General features: G+C 35.5%; 1 protein-coding gene across 2 annotated transcripts in view; it reads right to left on the reverse strand.

The window, feature by feature from the left end:
* Window positions 1-27,647, reverse strand: part of LOC127626410 (zinc transporter ZIP11-like) — a 210,684-nt gene that overhangs the window by 83,597 nt on the left and 99,440 nt on the right. The window contains exon 5 of one of the 2 annotated variants that reach the window (XM_052102150.1): window positions 19,123-19,243. In XM_052102150.1, the coding sequence (XP_051958110.1) occupies window positions 19,123-19,243 (121 nt within the window). Of the gene's footprint in view, window positions 1-19,101; window positions 19,244-27,647 lie in introns of both variants that reach the window. The other variant, XM_052102149.1, reaches the window with a different exon arrangement.

The following is a 27,647-nucleotide window of genomic DNA, read 5'->3' on the forward strand; positions in this document are numbered from 1 at the left end:
TTATTGTTTTTTTTTTTACTTATTGGTTATAGTAAGTGTTTCAATTTCATAACATTGCAGTGTGTGAGTAGAAGCGCCAAAAATAAATATTGTTTATAAAGTCATAAACAGCGAAAGAACCCATGATTTCTGTCAAAGTGAATAAATGTTGTAGCGCCTCTAATGTTAATTTCAACAGGACACTGCAGCAAAACATAGAAAGCGGTAAGTAAAACTTAGTATGCAAAAATTTTGTTATAGTAGCATTCATTCTATGAGACTAGGTTGCACCTAACAGATAGGGGCCAGGACATTAAAAAATATTTAAATAAATAAATAAATAAATAAATAAAAGCAATATAGTAAGAAAAATTATTTTCTTATGTAGCCTCCAAGAAATGGCTACTTATCATGAACACAAGAATATCATGACCTACTGCATCGCTATCTGGTCCAGGAGATGCTCCATCTAATATCACAAAACACTAATCAATTCAGCTGATCACCAGCTGTGAGCTACCATATTTCTTCTCAGCTGGCTATCTTCAAGGACCTGAATCACCCCAATCAAATATTTTCTCTCATACCATTGGGCTAACAAAGCATCCAGTTAAACTCAAACAGATTATGGAATTGTATGTACCTGCACTGCTACATAACCAACCTACAGTCACCATCAAGAAGCACCAGACTCAGTGTTTCTCAGTGTACTGCACCTATTTGCACCATTCAAACATTCTGTTTTGTAAAATTGCTGTGCATAATTAAATAAAATAAAATATAATACAATTCTGTGACTTTGTGACCAAGGGCTCTATTTTCGTGACCACGCTAGGCACAGCACAAAAACCATGCTCTAAGCAATAGCAAAGTGCAAGTAGGCATGGATGGGAGTGTTTGCGCTATCTTTGGGTGTATGCACGCAAACTGTCAGTGTATTGTGTGTTAAGAAACTATTGCAAAGCAAAGCTACTTTCCTTAGAAACAGGTAATAGTGCTAAAGTCCCATTCACGTTGTCAGCGTCTTTTCGCTGGATGTCGCTAGTCTCTTTATTCTGTGTCGCTAGTGGGCATTCCACCTTCTGCCGCTCTTATGTTATTGGTTGGTTGCACAACTGGCCATAGCTTTAGAAAATCTGGTATGGTATCAATCTTATTTGACAAGGAATCATTTGTTTAGCCTAATAATACAAATGAACATTAAGCAGGTGTGAGTGTTTTCATATAAAGTTTAGCTGTGCTCAATGTGTCATACAGTATTATTAACAAGATGAATGATCTATGAATATGTGAATCAAATTTACTCAGAATGCCAACAATGTCAGACATGTTTTTCCACATATAATTTTTTAATATTGTATCCATGTATGTGGTTATGAACAGATATAGAATAGTGAAATCTATGACAACATTTACTTTTCTATTTATACAGCACACATCTGCAGTCTCTGATAGGGGACGGATGATGTGAGATTCACCGTCTTCGCTCTTATTGGCAGTTGATGTATGATATCACTGCATTTACATAAATTTAAAGTTTTCGTCTTTTTACACACCAACATCCTGTTGCCAGACGTCGCTAGATCTCATTGAAAATGAATGGTCTCCTTTGCAGAAATTGCAGTCTGGAGCAAAGTAGTTGACAATACAGTCACAGAGCAGTGGATGCATTTCGAACAGCCCATTTACATTACCAAATTCCTTTGAATGGGCTGCCTTCATTTAAATTGATGTTGCTTGCCGAAATAATAGGATGCAGACGGTGCAAGAACTGGGGAAGTGCCTCGGAATTAAATAGCACTTGACCCAGCCCATTAGCGCTTCGCAAGAGCGGTTTCACCAATCAACTCGGGCCTAGACTAAGCAGATGCTTACACGAAAATATATCATGGCCATGCCCACTAACTTTGCCCGTATGATGTATCACATTGCGCTGCGCTTAAGGCATAGCACTCAAATGGGTCCCCAAATTTCATCTGCAGTTTCAGTGTCAAATTCAAGCCTTGTACAGAAACGTTTAACTTGGTTTATATTTGAAGAATGTTATCCAATTTATGCAAAATCTGGCATCAAATGAAATGTGTAAAAACTTCACCACATAGTTAACTATACAGATAAGATGTAGAAGGTAGAACATGTAGGATAATAAATTGGGGGGGGGGATGCAGGTGTGAAGAAAGAAAAGGTTGTGTTATTTATATTATGAAAGTCAACAGATGTGGGGATCAATGTCTGTAATTGAGAGTGAAAGACGGCAGTAAGGGAAAATGAAAGTTGGGTTAGTATAAGAAAAAGACAACGAGAAAGGCAGGAGGTCAGAAACTGAATAATACAGAACAAAATCATGAAGTTTTGTCATGGCAACAGATATTCCATGGCCCAGTATTTGTGGAAAATAAATATTGTTGGCCGTGGCCCAGTTATTGCTGGCTAGTGAACATGATCTAGAATGTGCATATTAGCAGCTTTTTGTCTATGGCAGGTTATGCCTTGATCAAAAACAAACAAGCTCAGCTTTGATATTTATTTGCAAATGACCTTGAAAGAAAATGTGTGTGTGTGTTAAATTGAGGTATAACAAATACCTTACTGTCAAGTGATTAATACTCTCCCCAGACTCAATTAACATGCAGTACACAATATAAACCTTGGAAATATTGTACAATCATTTTATATTTAGCCATGTAAAAAAAAAATATTATAGGATTATATTAGGACTATAAATTATTTAAATGTATTAGCCCATCTCAACAAAGTGCATTTTTTAACTCAAGTAAGACTTTTTAAATATGTAATACTTTAAGACTCCAAGAAATTGATATATGAGCATTTTTCTTTCCTGTGTTGACATTTTCTAATTCCAAGAGGATTAAAAAAAAAAAAAAAATTGTCAATAGCCTTTAGTTTATGTCACAGTGGTGAACCATATTAGCTACCTGCTATTACTAGTGAGATCAGGTGGTATAAGGGAGTGTGATATTCTCATTATAGAAAGCATTTCATTAGATATATAAATGTCTAATATAAATTATATATTAGACATATAAATTAAAAGCATAATTTGCATGCTTTCCAATTCACTCAGTTGGCCTTCTATTTAATAATGTTTAATAGTGTGGCGTAATAGCATTGGTTGACCACAAGAATGTGATACAACTTGACCCGCCAGGTAGGAAATGCACAGGTTTCATGCACGCACGCATGCACCACAAGCTGATGGAGCGCAGCAGAAGGCAGTCCAAAGATACAAGTGACACTGAGTTTTCAGGTAAGTGTATGAAACTGGTATAACTGTGTGATTAGAAATGGTGATGTTTATTATGCAATTTCTCTGTATGTAGCATTGAAAAGGTCTCATTCAGGCTGTCAAACCACAAAACGAACAACATAACTGCAACTGGAAAAATACATTGTTTAGGCTATATAAAAGAAAAATATGTACAATGTGCATCTTTATCTCAAACTTTATCCAGAGATGGCTAGAAAAAAATTATATTTGTCCTTTGATAATTTGGGTCGAATTTAATGGAAATCTATGCAAGTAGCGCTCTACTGGAACTGCAGAATTTTGAGTGCTGGCAGTGTGTCCGTTCCTTTGCAGAGAATAACTGTTTTGAATTTTAGAAAGTCCCACCTCATATGCCAGACTCGTCCCGTGTGCGACCTCCTTTAATTTAACCTGCCACTCACACTTTACCAAAGTTGTGTTGAGAAATATGTTTGAGAAGACAAAAACTATTGAGCAGCCCAATTTATATCTGCAAGAAAAAATATATATGGGATATATAGGAGTGGTGGTGGTTTTGTGGTCTAAGCACATAACTGGTAATCTGGTAATCAGAAGGACGTTGGTTCAAGCCCCACAGCCACCACCATTGTGTCCTTGAGCAAGGCACTTAACTCCAGATTGCTCCAGGGGGATTTTCCCTGTAATAAGGGCTCTGTAAGTCGCTTTGGATAAAAGCGTCTTCCAAATGCATAAATGTAAATGTAAAATGTAAATATAAAAATCGATAATCTTTGGGAAAATATTCCAATTTCTGATGCATGAAAAAGGCATAGATCCCAAACCTAACTAGCATATCTTTTAACTAGGGCTGTCAATCTATTAAAATTTTTAATCAAATTAATTACATGGTGTCCTGATTAATTAATCGCATACACAAATATTTGCTGAAAGCCCCTCATATAACAATAATTCAATATATAATGATGAAATAATTATACATAGTTATCTTTCAATATATATATATATATATATATATATATATATATATATATATATATATATATATATATATATATATATATATATATATATTATTAAATATATATATAATATATATAGCGACCTGCAGGATATTTTCGATCATTACAGCGGAAACAACTTAAAATTCTCTGTCATTTTGGGGCATACAGGTAAGTGTAAGACATCATTAGAAACTATAAAGGGTCTACTTTAATTTGTGTAAACTCACAATAACAACAAAACCTTGTGCTTTTGTAAAATAAAGAAAATATAAAGGTTGAGCTATCAGACGTCTCTGTCTCCACGAGCATATTTCAGAAACACGTCAAAAAATGGATACTTAATCACACAAACATGAATCATATGTCTAAAGAAAGCTTAAAATGTCTACTTTTAAATAAAACAATTCAAATTTAAAACAAAGATTCTCCTGCAATGTAATCTGTATGAAACCAAGCGATGTACAGTTTTTACTGACACAGCTCATTACAGCTAATGTGATCACACCCACCAGAAGAGTGCGGCATTCATACGGTAATGTGGTGAAGGCCCCCGACAGTGAGGTTTGATATAAACACAATTCATTCACTTTACTGCGTGTTTATAGCGATACACAAGTGAGGATATGATATAATTAAGGATATGATATTTTAATATGATATAAAATTATATTAATGTTTAGAATATATGTTATCTAGTGTTTAAAATGCCTCATTATCATCAACAAAGCTTGTGCTTGTTAAATGAGTAAAATGCACTTTAAATATGCCCATATTAGAAAATCACCATCTTATAATGATTTCTGAAGGATCATGTGACACTGAAGACTGCATTAATGATGCTGAAATTCAGCTTTGATCAGCTTTTAAATTGTAAAAAGAGTTCACACAATGTTTTTACTGTAATGTTTTAAATGTATTCTTGGTGAGCAGAAGAGACTTTTTAAAACTTTTAAACAGTATTTATTGTAGGTCTAAAATTAAGTAAAGTCTTTATGTAAAAAAATGTATAGTCAGATTACTTCTTTTAACTTTAAACTTGATTTTGACCATTAAGTCTCCTCACATTCATTCTCTTTTTGTCACATTCCTCATTGATGGGCCCAGAGGAGGGGTCTTTTGTCTCCTCAGGTGTGAATTACAATTCATGATAGTTCACGCCTTCTCACCTATGACCTTTCTAACACTAAAATTGTCTTACAAAAGTTCAATCACTATATTGTTTTGTATGAATGAGTGATCAGGATGGTTTTCACATCATTTTGTAGCAAAAACTCTAGGCTACAAGATCCAGTTCTCAAAAGGCTTGTGGACAAATGTTTAGTATGTGTTATATGGCCTTATTTCAATAAATTAAAATTTTAGTTTTTTCAGAAACCACGCATAAACGTTACAAACCTGTATTTGTGTTGAATACAGTGTTATCAGAATTTATCCATTAATATGTTTTTAAGCAACTGAAAAAAAGCACAAACGTCAAGGTATGTCTAAACTTCTCCAGGGCCCAAAACACCCTCAGACCCCAGAGGGTTAAGGGCCTGTCAATGTAAACCTGAGTCATACAAGCTTGTGTAGCGTCTCGGGTGCGTTGCGTCATAAACATAACATTTTTTAGGTCACTGTGTCAAGTTAAATATAGTTTAATATTTAGAACACATCTTGAGATCCCTTAGCTTGGATTTGCCCTCCATCAAGTGTTTTGAACACAAGAAAGTAACGTGTTTTCTTCACCGTATAAACTGTGCATGCCACACTGCTGAAATTTAAATTACTGCCCTCTGGAGCAAACAGGTGGAACTACAAGCTTGCATATCTTAAGAATCTTCCTTATTACGGTCCGGGGGCATTGCGATTAATTGCGTTAATATTTTTAACATGTTATTTTTTATCAAATTAATCGCACTGAATTAACGTGTTAAATAGACAGCCCTACTTTTAACATGTATATCAAAGACAATGTTTCCAATCAAACACTTCAGTATTGTTTCTACCTTGAAAACAAATTAACGAAACTATGCAAGATAAAAGGAATTATGGCCCAGAACACATTAAATATGGTTTCATTTACAACAAGTATAATCACGGTTTGTGCCAATCACAATTTTGACGCAGTGAATTATTGCTGCCGAGAGCAAGAAACCAGTGAGATTCCAGAGACATTTAGAAGAAAAAAAAAAGTCAACCACACACGCACAAAACATTCTGCATATGTCATAATAATAATGTTGCATATTGTTGGACACATACAGTTTATGGTTATCTTAATACATTTCAATGTGTGTTTGTAGGACATTCCTGTTTACTTCTGTCAGAAAAAAAATGTCTGATGTTGGCACACCACTTGTAAAAATGCAAAAACAGTTTTTGCGCAGAAATACTGTTCTAGCTTACCTTGCGGCTATCATTATGCCACTGTTTGTTTACAGCACTGCCTGCCATCTACTGATGCCCTGCTGTTTGAGCAATATGAAAAATGTATGAATGTGTAAAAGTGTGTGGTAAATACAGGAAACTAATAAATGGCTCAGCATGAGCTGCTAATATTCTGCTCCTAAACAGACCTAGAAAATGATCTGCAATGGAAAAAAAATGAGACAGCGAGAATGAAGCAAGGTATTTAGAGCTGCGGCGTTTCTTGGCAAATGCTCAACCTGCCGAGCTCCTCCTCCATTTTTACCCCCAAATATTATCTCACTACCACAAGCAGGAAGCCTCAGGGAGAAGGTGTTTATGGTTGTGTATGTATTCTAGCAATAAACACCATCTTACAAACACAATAGGAAGATAAAAAGCACACACGCCCAGTCCACACATTATAAACACTGATCGAAGGAACATAAGGTATGCAAACATATAGACATAAATAAATAAACACAGAAGGGGAATTATAATAAATTGGCATGATAGTTTTTACTTTTCCTCATCATTAGATATTCAGAAAGGCAAGCAAATAAAGTGGTAGAGAAGGACTTTTCCAATTACACAGTAAATAATTCAGCTGGGTTCTTGAAGCATGATAGCATTACCCAGCTGAGAGCAGACAGACATACCAGCACTCGATATTAAACAAGATTGCAAGCTAAAGTGCAACACATACACAATTCATCTGTTTAGGTCCCCCACCAGCACAGCACATTTAAGATGTCTCATGCATTCAATTCAACTCACAAAGTGTGAATTTCCAACTTTCTATAGGGAAAAGTCACACGATTTGGAGCATGGTGGCACATGGGGGATTTACACAGTTAATGATAAATATTCACTTAACGCAGATAAAATTAAGTTCCTACATTACATCATTATAAAACATGTCTAATAAATTGACAATTCACTCTCTGATGACAATCGTTTACCTGCAAAATAAATGCTAGCATTTAATAGCATCAAAGCTAACAGTAGCATTGCCATTGTTTCTTTACACGTCAACTTCGAGCATTGGGCAATGAAATGCCTTTATAGTCTGAGATCTAAAATATTAAGCAAGCAGTGTAGGGGAGTGACTAATTTACATTTTCAGTAGCGTGAAATTAGTTCAGCTATTTTCAAATTAGTGTAGCTAGTAGTTTTGAGCTACAAGCAGCAGTTTAGCAACACAAAATGCTACATTTGTTACTTTATTTTTCAGCGCTGGGAAATCACAATTATTTAGATGAATTGGTTCATTTGGACAGTTTATGTAAATGAACCGGTTTTAATAAACGAGTCACTGATATTTAGCATTGGGAAGCGCAATTCATTATAATGAATCAGTTTATTTGGACGGTTAAATGACCATGTTCACAGAAATCATTCACTATTTAACTTAAGCCCTGTTGCAGCCTTAAAAGGACTTTGCTAGAAGTCAGAGTCTTCTTTTTTTAAGTTAATCACTATATTTCGACTAAGTTATAGTCTTATAACTATATAGTTATAGTCCAAACATAGCACTTGAGGTTTAATCCAAAAAGTCTCATGTGACAAAAAATAAAGTTTGATAATCCGCCAAGTGTTTTATTTTCTTTCTTTCTTTTTTTCGCAAAGTGCAAACTAGATTTAGTGTTGCACTTTTTCAGGAGAGGCTTCTTTCTTGCCACCCTATCAGACAGGCCAGCTTTGTGTAAAGCTTGGGAGATTGTTGTCACATGTAAAGACCGATCAAGCTGAGCCGTAAGGGCTTGAAAGTCTTTCACAGCTGCCTTTGGCTTCTTGATAGCTTTCCTGATCAATATCTTCCTGGCACGGTCATGCAGTATGAAGGGACAGCCTGATCTAGACAAGTTTTTGGTGGTGCCATTTGCTTTCCACTTGTTAAAATGCTCAGAACGGTGCTCAGAGGGATTGTTAAAGCCTTTGAAATCTTTTGTACCCTTCACCTAACCCGTGCCTTTCCACAATTTTATCCCGGAGTCCTTCTGAAAGCGCCTTTCCAACCATGGTGAATTCTTGAATTCATTACTATGCACTATTAGTAATGGAATCATCATGGAACAGTCGGTTTTATTCTGAAGTAATCAAAACCAATACATTTGATGTCAGTTGGGAGCCAATTAGCCAGGTTTGTGATCTTAAAGGTGACTGGTTGAACCTGAGCATGTTTGTAATGGTTAATCAAATTTACTAATTAATTTGTAATAATTGTTCAGAATTTTTTTTCATGTTACTTTTACTTTGATGTCGAAGGTTATAATGCGTAAATAGAGCTGGAAAAGTTTAGACTGAATTTATTTAAATTTCCATGACAAATGATAAGGATTTTGACAAGGTATGATGACTTTCTATAGACACTGTAGTACATGAGTTGTATTGATTACTTTAAATGTGCTTTTTTGGTGTTTTGTTGTCCTTTTTCAAGCTTGACATACTGAAGTCACTATTCACTTTCATTATATGACAAAAAACCTTGTGAAGACCTTTTAAAAATTCACCTTTTCTGTTCCATGGAACAAAGTCATGCAGTGTTGTCATTTTGGGCAAACTACTCATTTAAAGCTGCATGGTTTGCATTGTTGAGGTATCCAAAGAAATTTTGCATGCTCAAAGCCTAATTTGACCACATCTTTAGAGCAAAAATAAAAACAAATATGTTTTAACAGGATTAAAACAGAACCAAAATAATTTCATAAAGAGCATCAGAATGAAAAGTCAAGTTTAACATATACATTACATTCTTTATTTGCATTAGTTTTATGATGTTAGAAATGGCAAACAGACATCTTCACTTATTTACCCCACACCTCTCTCTCTCTATAAATATATTTATGAAAGGCTCTGATGGATGTGTACAGGGATGGCCAGAAAGGAAACACGCTAAAGCAATTCACACGAAGAGAAGCAGTTTTATGGAAACACTGTCTATGAAGCCTATTTATAATGCATTTTGACGAAGTATCATATTTGAGCACTCATATTTTATTAACCACATTTATTTTTATAAAATGGACCGATTCCTGGTTACACCGCATACGTGCATAGCCTGGCCAATAAAAAGGTTGCTGTTTGGATCTAAATAAGCAGATACTTAAAAGCCTATGATTGGATCATTACTGCCGTGATTAATATGTTTCAACTGGGAACAATTATTTTAACCTTAACTGATGCAGCGTGTAGCTTCTCATTTCTTAAACAACCATGTCCTTAATTAACCATGTCAAAAGACATATTCCGTTGTCATGGAAAAGATGTTACTTTCAAAGGGGGCAAATTATTGGCCTGCATCAAGCAAAGAAAACAACAAAGGAGATTGCTGAAATCACTGGAATTGAGTTAATAACTTTCCAACGCATTATTAAAACCTGGAAGAATAGTGGTGATCCGTCGGCTTGCAGAAGAAATGTGGTCGGAATAAAATCTTGAATGATTGTGATCGGAGATCACTAAAATCTTGGTGAAGTCACATTGTAAAAAATCGACATTACAACACACAATTGTGTTTAATAGTGAAATGAAGAGCATTTCCACATGCACAATGTGGGATTTGGGGCTAAATAGCTGTGTGGCCACAAGAAAGTTACTTGTTAGTGAGGCATTGGAAAAAAAATGACTTGCTAGAGAGCATAAAGATTGGACTGTGGAGCAATGGAAAAAGGTAATGTGGTCTGATGAGTCCAGATTTCCCTATTCCAAAACGACGGGCATGTCAGGGTAAGAAGGGAACCGCATGAAGCGATGCACCAGTCATGCATAGTGCCCACTGTACAAGCTTCTGGAGGCGGTGTTATGATCTGGGGTTGCTTCAATTGGTCAGGTCTAGACTCAGCAACATTGAAGTCAGCTGACTACCTGAATGTACTGAATGACCAGGTCATCCCATCAATGGATTTTTTTCTTCCCTGACTGCACGGCATATTCCAGGATGACAATACCTGATTTATAGGGCTCAAATTGCGAAAGAGTGGATCAGGGAGCATGAGGAATAATTTTCATACATGAAGGCCACCACAGAGTCCTGAACTTAACCCCATTGAAAGTCTTTGGGATGGGCTGGAGAAGACTTTATGGAGTGCTTCGACTCACACGTCATCAATACAAGATCTCAGCCAAAGATTAATGCAAATCTGGACAGAAATAAATTAGTAAAAATAAAAAAATAAGGATGTCGAAACAATGCCACAACGAATGCGCACTGTAATTAAAGCTAAACTCAGTCGAACAAAATATTAGAAGTACGCAGCTTTTTTTGGCCAGTCAGTGTTTATAATGCATTGCAATACATTATCAATTCCATGTTATTTAAAAAAAAAAATTGTATCATGTTTTACAATGCATTATATTATTTGAAGGTATAAAACACATAGGTAAATATTCTACTTTATTATAACTGTGGTCTCAATTATTAATGAAAATATATATAATTGCCATGTGTTTTAAAATCCATTATAAATACCTTTATAATGCATTACATAAAAAGGCTTCATGGAAAGTGTTAGCAGATTTCTTTTATTTCAAGATCCATCACCAAGTTAAACAGATTTGAGAAAGGTTGAAAATGGCCAACCACTGTTTTGAGGTAGCAGCACAGGGGTAAGCAGAAGATAGTTTTGTCAGTACCACCATTTCCATCTAACCCATTGTCTCACCCATGTGCAAACAGTGAATATTTGCAAAGCTATGGACCAATTCAAAGGCAGTCTTAAAACCAACACATTATGAAGGATAAACACACAAGCACCCCGCACAAACAGACCCAGATATGAGTTAATCTCTCTGAGCCGGTAATGCGGTCTGCACAAGCCATACAGCAGCGTGATCTAATCACAGCTCAGAGCTGCAGGGAGTTGTAGAGTCATAACCACTTCCCTTTAGGGCGCCTATATCAGGCTACATTTCATGTCGACTAACCAACTCACGACGCCACACCTGAGATTCTCTGAGTCGTGTTCTCTGATGTAAAGCCACTGCAAACAGCAAGACCTTGACCGAATACACTTTTAAACCAATAAATGCCTATTCATATTGGCATATTAAGTGACAATTATCAGTACAGGTGACTGTGACTTTAAAAAGTGATCTTATCACATTCACATTCTTCTGGGTCATTTAAGCTTTAAAGTGAGGCACTATCCACTGCCATTTTATTGAAAAGATGACTGAGATATTCCTTAAAACATCTCCTTTTGTGATTCTCATAAGTAAGAAAGTCATACAGGTTTGGAACGACATAAGGGTGAATAAATTATGACAGATTTATTTGCATTTTTTAACTATTCTTTTAAGGCCGTGCAAGTTGATTTAATTTGTATAATGCATATTGCATTGATCTATACGTGCATTTGTGTTTGCTAGTTTCAGAAGCATGTCTGAGTTGTGTCTAAGTAATATTTATTGATGTCCACAGCTGAACTAAAAAATAAATAAATAAATCTGGGGTTTTGTATGCACATAGGATTGTAATTCTGAACTGTGGGTGATAATTACTGATAATAATTAGATTTACAAAAGAGCGGAGTCATTTTAATCCTGCTGGAAAATTATTTGGTGCACTGGCAGAACACATGCTTGACATTATGTGATAATTACCCCAAACTCACATTCCTTTGAGTCAATTTATCTCTCTCCTCTATAGTAGACTCGAGGCTTATTTATTTTAGATACTTTGTGTACTGTTATCCGTACACATCAACATGGACATGAAATCTCCAGTTAGTTGAGAATGTCACAAAGCGCCTGCAGCTGTCAAGAGCTAACAGAAGTTTCCGGCATTACGAGGGTTTTTAGAAGGCTGCATTTTCCACTCGTTCAGTGTGTAATATTTTTACACTCATTTAGCCCTGTTAATTAGACCATGTGGATTCTGCCTCAGTAATTAGCTATTTAACAATGGCTCAAGGCCTGAGAATTTTCATTTTTACTTTCTTTGCTTTTTTTGCCTTGATAAAGAGGGCAACAAAAAAAAATCAAGCGTTTGAAATGAGTCCCTTCTGTATATTTCAATCTTTGGAGAAACGCTAAGGGTTTAGTAAGGAATGGGTAATTTCAAATTCTGCATTTATTTTAGTATTAACAGAATATTCAAAAAAGTCATTCAGAAAAGTAGGCAAAAGCTCAATATTATGTGTATCAGCCAAGGTCAGAAATTAATCAAGGCTTGCAGTAAATATGCCACTAGATTTCTGAAATTAGGAGGCAAAACATGCACTTGTAGTGAATTCCTCTGTTATTAAATCTGATATATTTCATGACATTCTATTTTTGTTGCATTTCATTTTGGGTTTAGTGCCTCTGCAGACACTGCAATGACCGGGGGCTGTCAAATATCTGTATCCAAGTATTTTTGAATGTGTAGCTTATAAAGTGTTCTATTTTTCATGGAAAATCATATAAAATCAACCATGAACCCTAACAAAATCAGTCCAACTCTCTTCCACCAATAATTCCATTAAAATCTACCATGACGATGCCATAAATCCACAATCTACATCTGACAGAGTGGCCAGATGGATGTGTTATAATATCTTGCGCTTTTCTACAGCTACTTTTCTATGTGATAGTAATTGGATTTTATAGGTAACAGATATAACTGGTCAGATTACTCATTTATTTTAATTCAATTTAGATGAAATATTTGGTAAAGCTAGAAAAAGATCCTACATCCAGATAAACTGCCCATGTTCCAGGGAACATATATTGCCTCTTAATAATAATAAAATAATTATTTTCTGACACAAGAATCAGCAAAACTTGAGTTGAACTAAAATATAATCAGTGTTGTCTTAGGTCGATTTCAGATAAAAAACTGTTTTTATTTCTAGTCCTGGAAATGAACAAAATGCCAAACATTAGGCAGTGTTGCCATAAAAACCACCTGAGTTCTGCATATGCCTCATCCACCTCTGCTCTTTTCATGGTGGTAATTTGTGAATGTTACTTTGCAATATTTCCATAAATATTGCATTAAGCACAGCTTGAGATGTATTCGATCCTCCTGTGCTCCGATCATTGCAATGCAATTTAAAGAGAGCCACCACCAGCACCCAAGAGTAGAAAGACATTAGAGCAGCTATAATGTCAAAAGCCAGTGAGCTTGATCTTCAGGGCCAGAAACTTGGGCATAAAAATGTCTGAGACCACACTGAAAATATATTGTGAAATAAGTTTACACTTAAAACTTTAAAGTTAGGCATCTGAGGGAATCATTTGATAGCTTAGAATATGAACTCATAAAATACCATACATTTTGCATTTATGTTACATAAAATAACAAAATACAGGCTGAAAACATCAGCATCACAAATAAGCACCACCTAGAGTTAACCCTCTGGGGTCTGAGGGTGTTTTGGGCCCTGGAGAAGTTTTGACATGCCTTGACATTTGTGCTTTTTTCAGTTGCTTAAAAACACATTCATGGCTAAAGTCTGATTACACTGTATTCAGCACATACTGGGCTACAATAATATGTGAGCAACATGTGTGTACAGGTTTGTATTTTTGAGAAAATAACGTTTATGCGTGGTTTTTTAAAAACAAAAAATGTACGTCATTGAAATAAGGCCATATAACACATACTAAACATTTGTCCACAAGCCTTTTGAGAACTGGATCTTGTAGCCTAGAGTTTTTGCTACAAAATGATGTGAAAACCCTCCTGATCACTCATTCATACAAAACAATATACTAATTTAACTTTTGTAAGACAATTTTAGTGTTCAAATTTCATATGGGAGAAGGCATGAGCGATCATGAATATTGAGGTGATTTACACCTGAGGAGACAAAAGCCCCCTCCCCTGGGCCCATCAATGAGGAATAGAGAATTAAAATCAAGTTTTAAGTTAAAAGAAGTAATCTGACTATACATTTTCTTTAAATAAAGACTTTACTTAATTTTAGACCTAAACTACCATTTAAAATATGTCTCTTCTGCTCACCAAGACTGCAATTATTTGATCCAAAATACAGTAAAAACATTGTGTGAACTCTTTTTACAAATTTAAATGAACAGTTTTCTATTTGAATATATTGTCAAATGCAATTTGTGATCAAAGCTGAATTTTCAGCATCATTACTGCAGTCTTCAGTGTCACATGATCCTTCAGAAATCATTATAATATGTTGATTTTCTAATATGGGCATATTTAAACTGTATTTTACTAATTTAACCTGAACACATATTTTCAAGCACAAGCTTTGTTGATGATAATGAGGCATTTTAAACACTAGATAAAATATAATCTAAACATTCATATTATTTTTATATCATATTTATATCATACAGAATACAATTTAAATACCTGCTTTAGCGGAAACAACATTTACATGTAACTAAAACTTGCTTATTAGGACATATTTCAAATGTCAATACTCTGAATCCTGGCTGGCAAGTCTGGAAACAGTCCCACTAGTAAAATATGTACATGTTTATATAAAATAGCATGTCAACTAAAGAAAACTAAATGACTTACACGTCCGAAATTTTATCCTCGGCTGGATCAAGTCTCTCTCTAAATGTTAACTCTGCCTTACTATCCAGGAGTTTCATCGCCTGTGTATCATTACAAACGTGCTGTAAAGTGAATTAATTGTTTATATCAAACCTCACTGTCGGGGGCGTGTACCATTTGCATTGATCGTCTCAGCACATTACCGTATGAATGCCGTGCTCTGCTGGTGGGTGTGATCAAATTATCTATAATTAGATGAACCAGTAAACACTGTACATCACTTTGTTTCATACAGATTACATTGCAGGAGAATATTTGTTTTAAATTTGAATTGTTTTATTTAAAAGTAGAAATCTTAAGCTTTCTTTAGACATATGTTTCATGTTTGTGTGATAAGTATTCGCAGAGTTTCAGTTCATTTTTGTGACATGTTTGAGAAATATGCTCGTGAACATAGAGACTGCTATAATCTTACCCTTTTTTCTTTATTTTACAAAAGCACAAGTTTTTGTTGTTTTTGTGTGTGTACACAAATAAAAGTAGACCCTTTATAGTCTCTAATGATATCTTACACTTATCTGTATGCCCCAAAATGACGGAGTATTTTAAGTTGTTTCCGCTGTAATAACGAAAATATCCAGCAGAACGTGCCGGCGCATCCGTCGACCCCAGAGGGCTAATGTGGTAGAAATGTTAATGTACATATAAACGTCTTTCACATAGCACTTAAATCATATGTGAAATGAAAGCTCTCATTCTCAGGAATATGACTGATTATGTTGCCCTCATAACACAGTTTGAAATATTTTCAAAAGAATCAAAAACTGAAATTTGATTTCTCTTAGACATAAAATTTGGGGTGATCAATGATGCTGTAAGCAAGTAGCAAAAAACTTTATATCTGCTTTTATAACTGCTGTTTTATACAAAGGGATTGTTTTTGTTTTCTTGTGTGAGTTGCTTGTGTGAACAATCCAATGTTATATCTTAGATGTCCAGAACAAAGTATGCAGTCCAGCAGGAAAAACAAGCTAAACAAATCACCATAGAAATATGTTATCGACTATCGGTGATAAAATCTTTTATTTCATCGCAAAGGGGAGAATCAAACATTTCTGACATCCAGATTGAGTTTATAGTCCACTCAGAGGCTGAGATATTCAATGAAATAATGGTGGTGGTGCATGAATTGAAAATTAGACTAAATGTGTATGGACGAGCACATCTGTGAGGGCTAAAATGTGCTAGAGCACCACCAAAATTTCAGATCTGTATTTTGTGATGGAAGGTGAAAGAAGAAAAAAAATACAAATCCTAGTACATGCTGCCATCTAGATGAATACAATTTTTGAATAAGTCTTTTTTTTTGTCCTGAAAAAATGAAACCAATTTTTTGCAATTAGTCAACAGTAGCTTTAATATGTAGGATCCTATGGGCAGAAGAATTGTTAATTTCCACGCTCAGAGGCCAGCAGTCACACTAAAATTCCTCAAGGTCATAAATTGAAGACCCAGCTCTACTGGCTCTAAGGAGTCAAGCTAAACAGGCATCTGGCTAATGTTGGCTGTCTTGAGAACAAAGCAGAAATCTGTGGATGCACCAAAATCCTTCCTCCATGTTGTAAATCAGAAATGCCCTGAACGTAATGGTTATCACATGACATCTCAACCATCTGCAAGAGACTCCCATCCATCTTATCTCAGATGGAACTTATTTCCACACTCCTAGACACCCCCCAAACTGGCACACACATTCCAAGAGATAAATAACTGTCACCATGGAAACCACATGGAAAGCTAAGATACTCCTTTGTCCTTCAACTTAACCAATTTGACACACATAAAATGAGACCTTTCCGGTGTCACTTGCTAAAACTCTGTACGAGCTTGAAAACTGTCTTACTGTCTTTGGAAGGTTTCCTTTGAACTCTTCTTAAATCCAGGAACTTTGACACAGACAAACTTTTCTTGTTTTTTCCAATGCATATACATATATTATGAACTATAACACTATTAAAAGAATCCATTGTCTCATTCTACACTTCTGAATCCACATAACCTAATTTTAATATGGAACATGTACTTTTTGAGTGGGCATTTTAAAGAAATCCTTAACACAAAGGATTGTAAATCAACTTCAGAAGGAGGGACAGAGAGATGAACACATGGTATCTGAAAACACTTTTGATTGGCTCAAGGCACCTTTGGGGTGTGGCCAACTTTAACTCAACAAAAACCCTCCCCACCGAGGAAGAATGTATCTTCTTCTGCTGCTTCAACTCTCTTCATCCTTTGCACTATTGCCCTCTTGGCTCTTAGCCTTCTCCGGCATCCTTCTGTCTTTGAACAATGTAGAGTACAGGAAAACTCGTAATGCAAAGTTCCGAGGCAGCTTTTCTCCCTCTCTGCTCTATGACTCACACACAGGACGGGAATCGTAAGTCATCCTTGTGGAAGACTATACTTCAAAGCCGCCTCAACATCCCAGCAGCAAACTGTCCACGATCTAAACATTGATGGAACAACCAGAACTTTCTACTGACACAGCCAAAGAAAAAAAGCAACGCAAGGAAACGCAACAACACACAAAGCACATCTCCAGAATTTGCTGAAAGTCCCTTTACTATAAGTTGAGTTGCCCAATTGCAAATCAAGTAAGACTACAAGAAGAATCTAATTGTTCTCAAGGTATTGTCTGTAGACTCCATCAATTAAAATTTCTCTGCACAGATCATTTCATTCACCTTCTTTTACAGTTTACTCACCAATATGTTTGTCTATGTGTTTAGATTAGCAATAAAGTCATGTTTGTATTCAAAGATAATTTGACTGTGGCATAATTTGATAAATAATCTTGTCACTTGATTTTTTTAAAAGATCTGCGCTCTGAAGCTCGAACCATATCTAAACATATTAGTGATATTATTTTCAATTGCCATGAGAATATAATTACTCTAAGCTAATTCCTTACATACAAATTGTGAGTGGATACAACGAGCCCATTGTATTACAAATTAATGGTGGAGAATTTTATTCAGATTTACGATCTGATCATTTGTCATTTATCCTTATAATGGTGGTCGAACATGGGTAAACTCATTATACAATTTCCAACATATTATTGGTGAAGGTATGCGGGCACATTAATACCAAATTTCCCTACATAGATTTGAGTGTAAAAATAGCAGATGGCAGCCCAAAAATGCACTGAAGTTTAAGGGCTTACACCTTGAAATGTAATGATTTTTTTATTTATTTTTTTATTTTAAACAAAGAAAAAGTATGATGTAAAATTAATAAGAAATAAGATTCTGTTCTTATCTAGGGCACTAATCAAATGTAAAGCATTTTGTGACATTGACCATGTGAACAGATTTTTGAACAGATCCTTGCTTACAGTACATCAAAGCACACAAGACTCTTTGAAACATTCTCAAATCATGCTGGGATAACAAAGTTTTTATTCAAAATTGCAGAGTTCATCCCAGCTTTAGTGCATGCTGTCATTAAAACAGAAGGGTGGCAAACCAAATATTAATAAATTAATGTCATGTTTTCAAGTAAAAGTTTCTCTCAAATTGTTAAGCTAATAACTTAATTTGTTATGGACATTTTTTTATTACATTATATATTAAAACTGAAGCATTTTCACCAGTGGTCTCAGACTTTTGGACCTCAATCTACAAGACAGAATTTATAGAACAGCCCTGCTCCTTTTTACAGTAGACACACTTCACGTTGCCTGCCTAAATTATGATGACTAAAGAAGCATTTTGGCTGAGTAACTCACTAGGTTTTGAGGCAGAATCAGAGAAACAGAAAGAGAAAATAATATAGACAGTAAATTAGAATTACCAAAAGAACCAGGGATGTGATTCATAAACAGACGAGAAACCAACAGGAACCCAGTGAGAGCCATCAATATCCTGACACATTGATAGTGTTCTGCTCCAGTGAGGCAGTTGATGTGTTAGCTTTAGCAAAGAGAGCAGAATGTGGGTATGTGAAGAGAGGCTTGCCTGATTGAACTCCTGCTCTACCTATCCTGATGGACAGCTCGTCCTCTTCAGAGAGCCCAGCCATAGAGTTCTTCTTCTTATCTTTGGTCGGTTTTGCATCAGACGGCAGCGCCAGAGCCATATGAGGGTCCATCCCAAATCCCTGGAACACATTGGAACAATCACTCCATTACAAAATGAAGAAATTAACATTTAAACTTTTGGAAGATTTTAAACATTTAGGAAATGCTTGGACTCTGCTGCTGAATTAACTAGATTTTACATTTTCAATCGAAAATCAAATCGTGGAAAACTCGCTGCCACGATGCAAGGGTGTTGCAAAGCAAAAGTGGTTTCTAAGGTGTTTTAGGTAGTTGCTAGGTGGTCTCTATCATATTCTAGCCCCTAGAAATCACTCATTTCCCACCATCAATATAAGTTTGTGTTTTCTGCTGTTTTATTGTCCGACAGGCAAATATTGTAAGTCCAATCATTTTGAAATGCACACTGTAAACCTTATAGTTGTCATTACTGGAAATATCAAGATGTCTTAAATAAGTATTACTTGAAATGTTAGGTTTTGGCTCATAACTCAAATATTTAAGTTCATTTAAAGTATCTATCTTGAAAATCCATAGACTTAAGATTTTAAGTGTTATTTACTCAAACGTTTGAGTACAAAATTAAGGCTATGGGGAATACCAATAATGTTTTGCACATTAATTATTTAATTATGTTTCCTTGGTCAAAGGGAAGCTATGGAGTAATTTAATCAGTTTTAATTAAGAATTTATAGACATTTTAATCCATTTATATCATATGTTGTTTTGCTGCAAATGTTGTTTCGTGTGATGTCACAATTAGAGTGATCAGTGTCCCATTTGGTCAAGTTAGACCCTGTTGACTAATTATCTTTGTTCATGTGCAGTTAAAATGCAGATATGCATTGCTTAGGAGATAAATTGAATGACTGACCTAAAATAAGTTATGATATTTATTTGTGCTGTGTTTTTTATTTTTTTAATCTAAAATTGAATCAATTTGATTACAATTATTAACAACAGTAAAAACAAATTTATTTAAATAGCAAATTTGATGGACCCGGGCACTTCATCACAAAAATAGTTTATGTTTAGAATGTTAAAGTGTCCGTATACATAAGTTAGATGTATGAGGTATCATTTGAAAGCTTAGAATCTGAACTTTTCAGAGATAACCATCTCTTCTGCATTTATGTTACATAAAATAACACAATAATACCTCAAATCATTTGCATTGAATAGAAGCATCCCCAGAGGTAATGGGGTAGAAATATTTACATGAAAATAAATGTTCTTCACATAGCACATAAATGGAAAAGTCTCATATCAAATGAATGCTCACACTCTCAGGAATGTGACTGAACAGTTCATTTTGTTGCCCTAATCCCACAGTTCAAAAGATTTTCAAAAGAATCACAAAGTGAATTAAGATTTCTGCAAGTCATAAAATAACAATTTCTCTTTTATGCTCAAATAACTTCTGCAGTTTAATGTAATCCTTCTTTCTTTACATCCCTAACCCAAAATATAGGAAATAGTAATAGAGATAATTAAATAGTGACCACTAATTAAGTACTTGATGAAAATGCAATCACATTTTTAAAACTTGGACCCAAATTCTGACACATTGACTGCATTACTGAAATAAATATTTGCATTAATTATTATATCAGACCATAACCTTCCGTTGACCACAAGTTGCTATTAATTCAATATCTACTTGATAACTGAACTAGTGCAGGACTCTATAAATGGAAAATATTTATTAGCACATTTGGCATACAAATATGTCTACATTAATATTACTAGGACGGCAATACTCTAGGAACTCTGAAAGAAAAGATCGTTTTTGAAATGTAGTATCAGAATTGTAATGCTAGAGTCTTAACCCTGATATAGATTTCCAAAATCACACTGATCGTTTTCACCTTGCCCATCTTATGTTTTTCTCTAGTAAATTATATGTTACCTACAAAAACAAAATTTCAATAGGGATGCTGACGCTTATTTCAGCCTACATCTGTCATGTTTACCTTATTTAATTTTAAAAACAAATCTACTTCTCAGAGGCCTGGGTAGCTGTTCAAGTAAAGATGCGGACTACCACATCTGGAGTCGCAAGTTCGAATCCAGGGTGTGCTGAGTGACTCCAGTCCGGCTTCCTAAGCAACCAATTGGCCCGGTTGCAAGGGTGGGTAGAGTCACGTTGGGTTAACCTCCTTGTGGCTTCTCTAATGTGGTTCTCGCTCTAGGTGGGGTGCGTGGTGAGTTGAGCGTGGATGCTGCGGAAAATAGCTTGAGCCTCCACACGCGCTAGGTCTCGGCAGTAACGCGCTTAACAACCACGAGATAAGATGGGCGGATTGACTGTCTCAGACACGGAGGCAACTGAGATTCGTCCTCCGCCACCCGGATTGAGGCGAGTCACTACGCCACCACGAGGACCTAGAGCGCATTGGGAACTGGGCATGCCAAATTGGGGAGAAAATAAAATTAAAATAAAAACAAATCTACTTCTCAAAATAGGAGCACGGTGATATTGCAGGCATCTGTTTGTGGCCTGTCACTAGCAAACCACATTGGGCTATTTTTGAGCTTGAGTAAGCATGCACACAGAGGCAGACATGACGTTTGTGTGACATAAAAACTTCCCTAGTCACTGGCCTGCAGGCCTGAATTTATTATTAAACAAAAACTGATGCTAAAATTTTGCTGAATAATGGATGATTCACTTATAATGTCTGTGTACTGTTACTAAAATATTGCCTCTATGAAATTCATTCACAGTGCTCACTTAATTTGGTATTCATGAATTATTTAATAATATTGGTATACTTTACACCTAACTGAGCCTTAATAAAGAAATGTATAAAATCAATGCCTGATTGTACACTAACCTTTTAAAAAGTTTTTAAGTTATGTCTCAGCAAAAAACAAGGACTAAGTTTATGAGCAGATATGAGCGCAATGGAGCGGACATCAAAGCTTCTGTTTTGAAACAGCACTTGTTTAGCTCCCATTAGAGCACTGGCAGATGATTTTTCTTTGCTATTTATGGGTAAGAGTTGAAATTTAGCTAAAAGCATCAGACAAATAGTGCCTTTTCATCTTACTTCTACACTAGTAAACACAAATACACATGTGGAGCAATGCGATATGAAGTGTACAAATAATAAAGTCATTCAGACTTAAATTATTAAAATAACTGATGCTTTGGTGAGTTTAACATTGGGTAGATTCAGCAAGAATCCACTAGAAAGAAATTTAGATATCAATAAACACTAACGGCCAGAGAAGCAATTATAAGCCATAGTTGTAGTGAAACAATTCTGATCATTATTGACAACAAAACATATTCTTATCCAAAAGAAATTGACATTCAACAGCTTCAAGGCTCATTGGATGTTTCTCCCTTCATCGACAGTCACTATCAGCTTAAAGACCCCATGTGCCTGAAGACACTAATGTCACCTTGTACTTGTCAAAACAATCTATAACAGCTCTTTCAGGCAATCTGCTTTGACATCCAGGAAATAGTATCTGCCAATTGGAGTCAAAAGCCAATACTTGTATCATTGCCACAGGTGACAGCCAGAACAAAGTATTTTTGCTGGAAATTCAACCAAAAATGGTTTATCTATTAAATAGCAATGTGGTAAACATCTACTCTTGAAGATACTTCATCTTATTTGATTATTTGCTCTTTGAACTTGATAGACGCAAAACAAAAGATAATCTTTCATAACAAAAGTATACACTCACTGAGCACTTTATTACGAACACTATGGTCCTAATAAATTCCAGATGTGGTCTTCTGCTGTTGTAGCCCATCCGCCTCAAGGTTTGATGTGTTGTGCAATCTGAGATGATATTCTGCTCACTACAATTGTACAGAGTGCTTATCTGAGTTACTGTATCCTTTCAGTCAGCTCGAACCAGTCTGGCCATTCTCTGTTGACCTTTCTCTAATCAAAAAAGAATTTCCGTCCACAGAACTGCCACTCACTGGATGTTTTTATTGTTTTGTTTTTGGCATCATCTGAGTAAACTCTAGAGACTATTGTGCGTGAAAATCCCAGGAGGTCAGCAGTTACAGAAATACTCAAACCAGCCCATCTGGCACCGACAAGATCCAAGATCCTGACCCTTATCTGCATTATTTTATGCATTGCACTGGTTCCACATGATCGGCTGATTAGATAATCGCATGAATATGTAGGTGTGCAGGTGTTCCTAATAAAGTGCTCAATGAGTGTATAACACCTGATTAAAAAAAACAATTATAAAAAGAAAAACGCAGAGTAAAAATTTAAAATTAAAAAGTTTAGACTCTAAACTCTGATTGGGTGAGTCATGTTTGAAGCAGTAAAACAGCCAATATGCAAACAACTCTGACTGTGGCAACTGTAAACAATATAAACTCTGCTTATATACAAATTCTGTCATAATTTACTCACCCTAATGTTGCATCAAACCCATATTACTTGGGTATATATGAATATCGCAGTGTGTCTTTTCAGTATTCAATGTTCATGTGAGAACGGTCCTTTCTTTTTAGTGTTAAAAAACGCAATTTCTCCCATACATGTCATTGTGAACAAGCTTATCTCACGCACTCATGAAAGTGCAACAGACGTTAAGATTTTTACTGAAAAATGACTTAAAATGTCAGGTTGTTTCACACCAAAACCTAATGCATGCCTTCAGAAGACTTGGAATATGATGTAGAAGCCACATGGACTACTTTTATGATAATTTTGGGTCGCTTTTTAAGCTTTGAAGTGAGTCCTGCTAATCCCATTGTATTGAAAAGGCTGCAGCATTCATTCCAACATTGCTCTACATAAGAATGAACTTGGAATGAAAATACAGGTTTGGAACAACTTGAGGAGGTAACTATTCCTTTAATAAAAACTTAATTCTTGTCTTGACTTGTTTTGGATACGACAGGCTCTTGATGTATAGCAGAATCTTTACTGAATTGCATTTGTACCATTGCATGGTATATACCATCATACCATCTAGTCCAAAGAGACCCCTCTAAAAAAATTATAGATGATAAACAAGGCATGATAGCAGGGCATTAAATCTTTGTGGCATTGCCAACATAAGAATTTATAACTCAGTTTGAAGTTCAAAATGCTCTTAAATTAAATCTTCAATATGACTGATTGATGTATGGAAATATATGCAGTGCAATCATGTATCATGAATCAAACACACATAATTAATCCATGCAGATTATCCCCAGTAAATGTGAGTGCTTTGGGCTCATGTGACGCATGTTTGGTCAATAATTTCGAAACGGATGCATCAAATGATCCACAAACATCTAAAGCTAAACAGATTGCAGGACTGCAAACCATCTCAATTCAACATTATATAAGCACTTGTTACCATTAGAGAATGCTCCTTTAAAAGGTACACACACTTCTGACAATTAAGTTTAAAGATAAAAACTTACTCTCATATGAGATGGAGACTCATAGTGATATGATATGTCATCAGTGGTAAAGACAAAGTAACATTTTTGTAATTTGGTAACACGTTACTATACGCTTTTTAATTATATAATATTGGTTGATAATCATTTCTACATACTGTATATAATATATTTTAACAATAACATTTGTATATATTAACATTAGTTAATTCATTATACACAGTACATACTAAAACTATATATATGTTTCTAAAAAAGAAAATTTTAAATAACATGTAAATACAGTATATTGTTCCATCATGGAATTTCTCAAATCCCTCTGAAAACAACAAATTATTAGTCGAGTTTCTTAAACTTGTTTGCTTCAAATTGACAGTTGTAATGTTGTGATTCATATCGTAGCTGGTTTGTTGTGTTCCATGGTTAGAACTGTTCATTTAATATTTTTTATAAATCCTTATACAGACAATGTTTGGGTAAAACAGATCAGAAAGCAAGGCTTGACAAAAAGTGGACAGCCCCTCTACTATACAGTATGATGGTCAGAACTTGTGCACATGTAAACAGCACAAATCTGCAAAATATTTTATTTCAAAGCATCCTAAATGGAGGGCACTGGCAAACACTAGACCTTTACATCAATTTACCTCAGTGAAAACAATATCTGTAGCTGAGGAGAAAGTGTGTTAACTGAAGCAGAATGGCATTGTTCTTGACACCAAAAGAAGTATGATAGTCAACACTAATGCATGTGTCTTTGAGATGTGCCTCTGTGCAAGCTATTAACCTCTTTCACTTCAGAGGCAAGCTCAACCAAATCTTATTAGCTCAGACCCATCAGACAAACACAGACAGACACACAGACACACACACACACACAAACAAACAAAAGGCACTGGGACAGAGTCCACATCTAATATTTGAATGGAAAGACAGAGAGAAAAGAGTGTGATTTTGTATCAGTGTTATTTGTTGCAATAAATAAGTTGTATTTAAACTGTAGCCGTTACCCTACAGGTCAAGTCTCTAAAGCAGTTTTATTTTTTTAATTTTCTCTCCCCAATTTGGAATGCCCAATTCCCAATGCGCTCCAAGTCCTCATGTTGGCATAGTGACTCGTTGCAATCCAGGTGGCGGAGGACGAATCTCAGTTGCCTCCGCGTCTGAGAGCATCAATCTGCGCATCTTATCACGTGGCTTGTTGAGCACGTTACCGCGGAGACGTAGCACACGTGGAGACCCACGCCATTCTCCGCGGCATCCACGCACAAATACCACGTGCCCCACCAAGAGCGAGAACCACATTATAGTGACCACGAGGAGGTTACTCCATCTACCCTCCCTTGCAACCAGGCCATTTTGGTTACTTAGGAGACCTGGCTGGAGTCACTCAGCATGGTATGGATTCAAACTCGTGACTCCAGGGGTGGTAGTCAGCGGGCGTAATTGATTCTTAAAGAAATTGATTTCTTAAATCCCCCCTCTGATTATACAGTACTGTGTAAAAGCATTTGTCTTAAAATGGTTAAATATATCTTTAGTGTCTCAATAGAAAATCTAAATGTTAGACTCCCAAACATTATTTTGCAAATAGAAAAGATTAGAAAAGAAGAACAGGGTGCCCTTCAACAGATGTCATGGCCCCCACAAAGCCCCCCACTGAACATCGGGTCAGTCTGAGATTACATAAAGAGACAGAAGCAATTGAGACAGTATAAATAAATAGAAGAACTGTGACAAATTCTCCAAGTAGCCTGAAACATCCTATCTACCAACAATCAAGAAAAACTGTGTCCAGGTGTACATAGGACAATTGGTGCTGTTTTAAAAGCAAAGGTGGTCACACCCAATATTGATTTAGCTTATTGTGTTTTTTATTTGTTTACTGGACTTTGTATGACAATAAGTGATAAATGAAAACAATTTATGGCATTATTTTTTAAGACATCCTCACTATGCAACATTTTTCAAACTGTTCAAACAAGACTAGAGCAGTGTCCTTAAATATTTTTCCTAAACATATTGCAGTTGTTTTACTTTCTCAACCAATGTAAAAAGTACATAAAAAGTATTTACGGACAATCCGGGGAAAAAAACAAGCTTGCAAAACCCACACAGGGACAAGACCCGAGTAGTAAAATGTCCCCAAAGACACCATTATTACTTTATTGGAACACACTGATCTCTTTGTGTAACAGCTGGTAATTACAAACACGATGATTGCTCAGTCTCATCACAGACAAAGTGTGTTTGTGGATGGGTGTCAGCGTGCAAGAAATGTATCGTTTTTGCCATCTTCTTTGTCCTTTATTTGTGGGGTAAGTTATTAACGCTGACATATGAAATTAATCTAAATGAGCAAGCTATTAGCAGAATTTATGAGTGAAGAACACATGGGGGAAATATCATCACTGACCACACTTCCAGTCCCACTGACACGGTGCAGTGATCCGCTGGCTATTCTTACAGGACAAATGAATGGCCTTGTCTATTGAAATACAAGATACATTCACTGTTCATCTAAAGGGATCATATAATGAAAAATCCACAAAAAAACTAAAAACATTTTGTTTTAAAATTTGTGAATGAGACATTGAAAGCATGAATCCATTGACGCATAAACACATTAACGGCAACCTATTCAGTGATCAGCAACTTAGCCTGTCCGGTAACAGTGAGGTAATGAGAAAGTAGCATAGATACTATTAAAACTAAACACCAATAGAAGATACTACTCTATATTATTCCAATTTAATATAACTAATATAAAGAAAGTCGATCTAGCTCCTTGTATAATGCAAGAAAAGAGCAGCGAAGCATTAAGTATAATAAAAGTATTTAAAAAATACAGCACAATGGTTGGAAGTGTCTCAAGGTGTGTTTTTAAATGTCGCAGATCTTTTAACTTGACAGAGCATCTTAAAATGCTGTGTTCCTGTGCAAGAGGCTGAAAACAACAGCGAACATAACATGGAAAATCAATTTAAATCAAATATACAGAATATATATAGTATATACATACACTCATTGAGCACTTTATTAGGAACACTATGGTCCTAATAAAGTGCTCGACGTGGTCTTCT

Source organism: Xyrauchen texanus, chromosome 33, assembly GCF_025860055.1.
Source record: "Xyrauchen texanus isolate HMW12.3.18 chromosome 33, RBS_HiC_50CHRs, whole genome shotgun sequence".
NCBI classification, from domain to species: Eukaryota; Metazoa; Chordata; class Actinopteri; order Cypriniformes; family Catostomidae; genus Xyrauchen; species Xyrauchen texanus.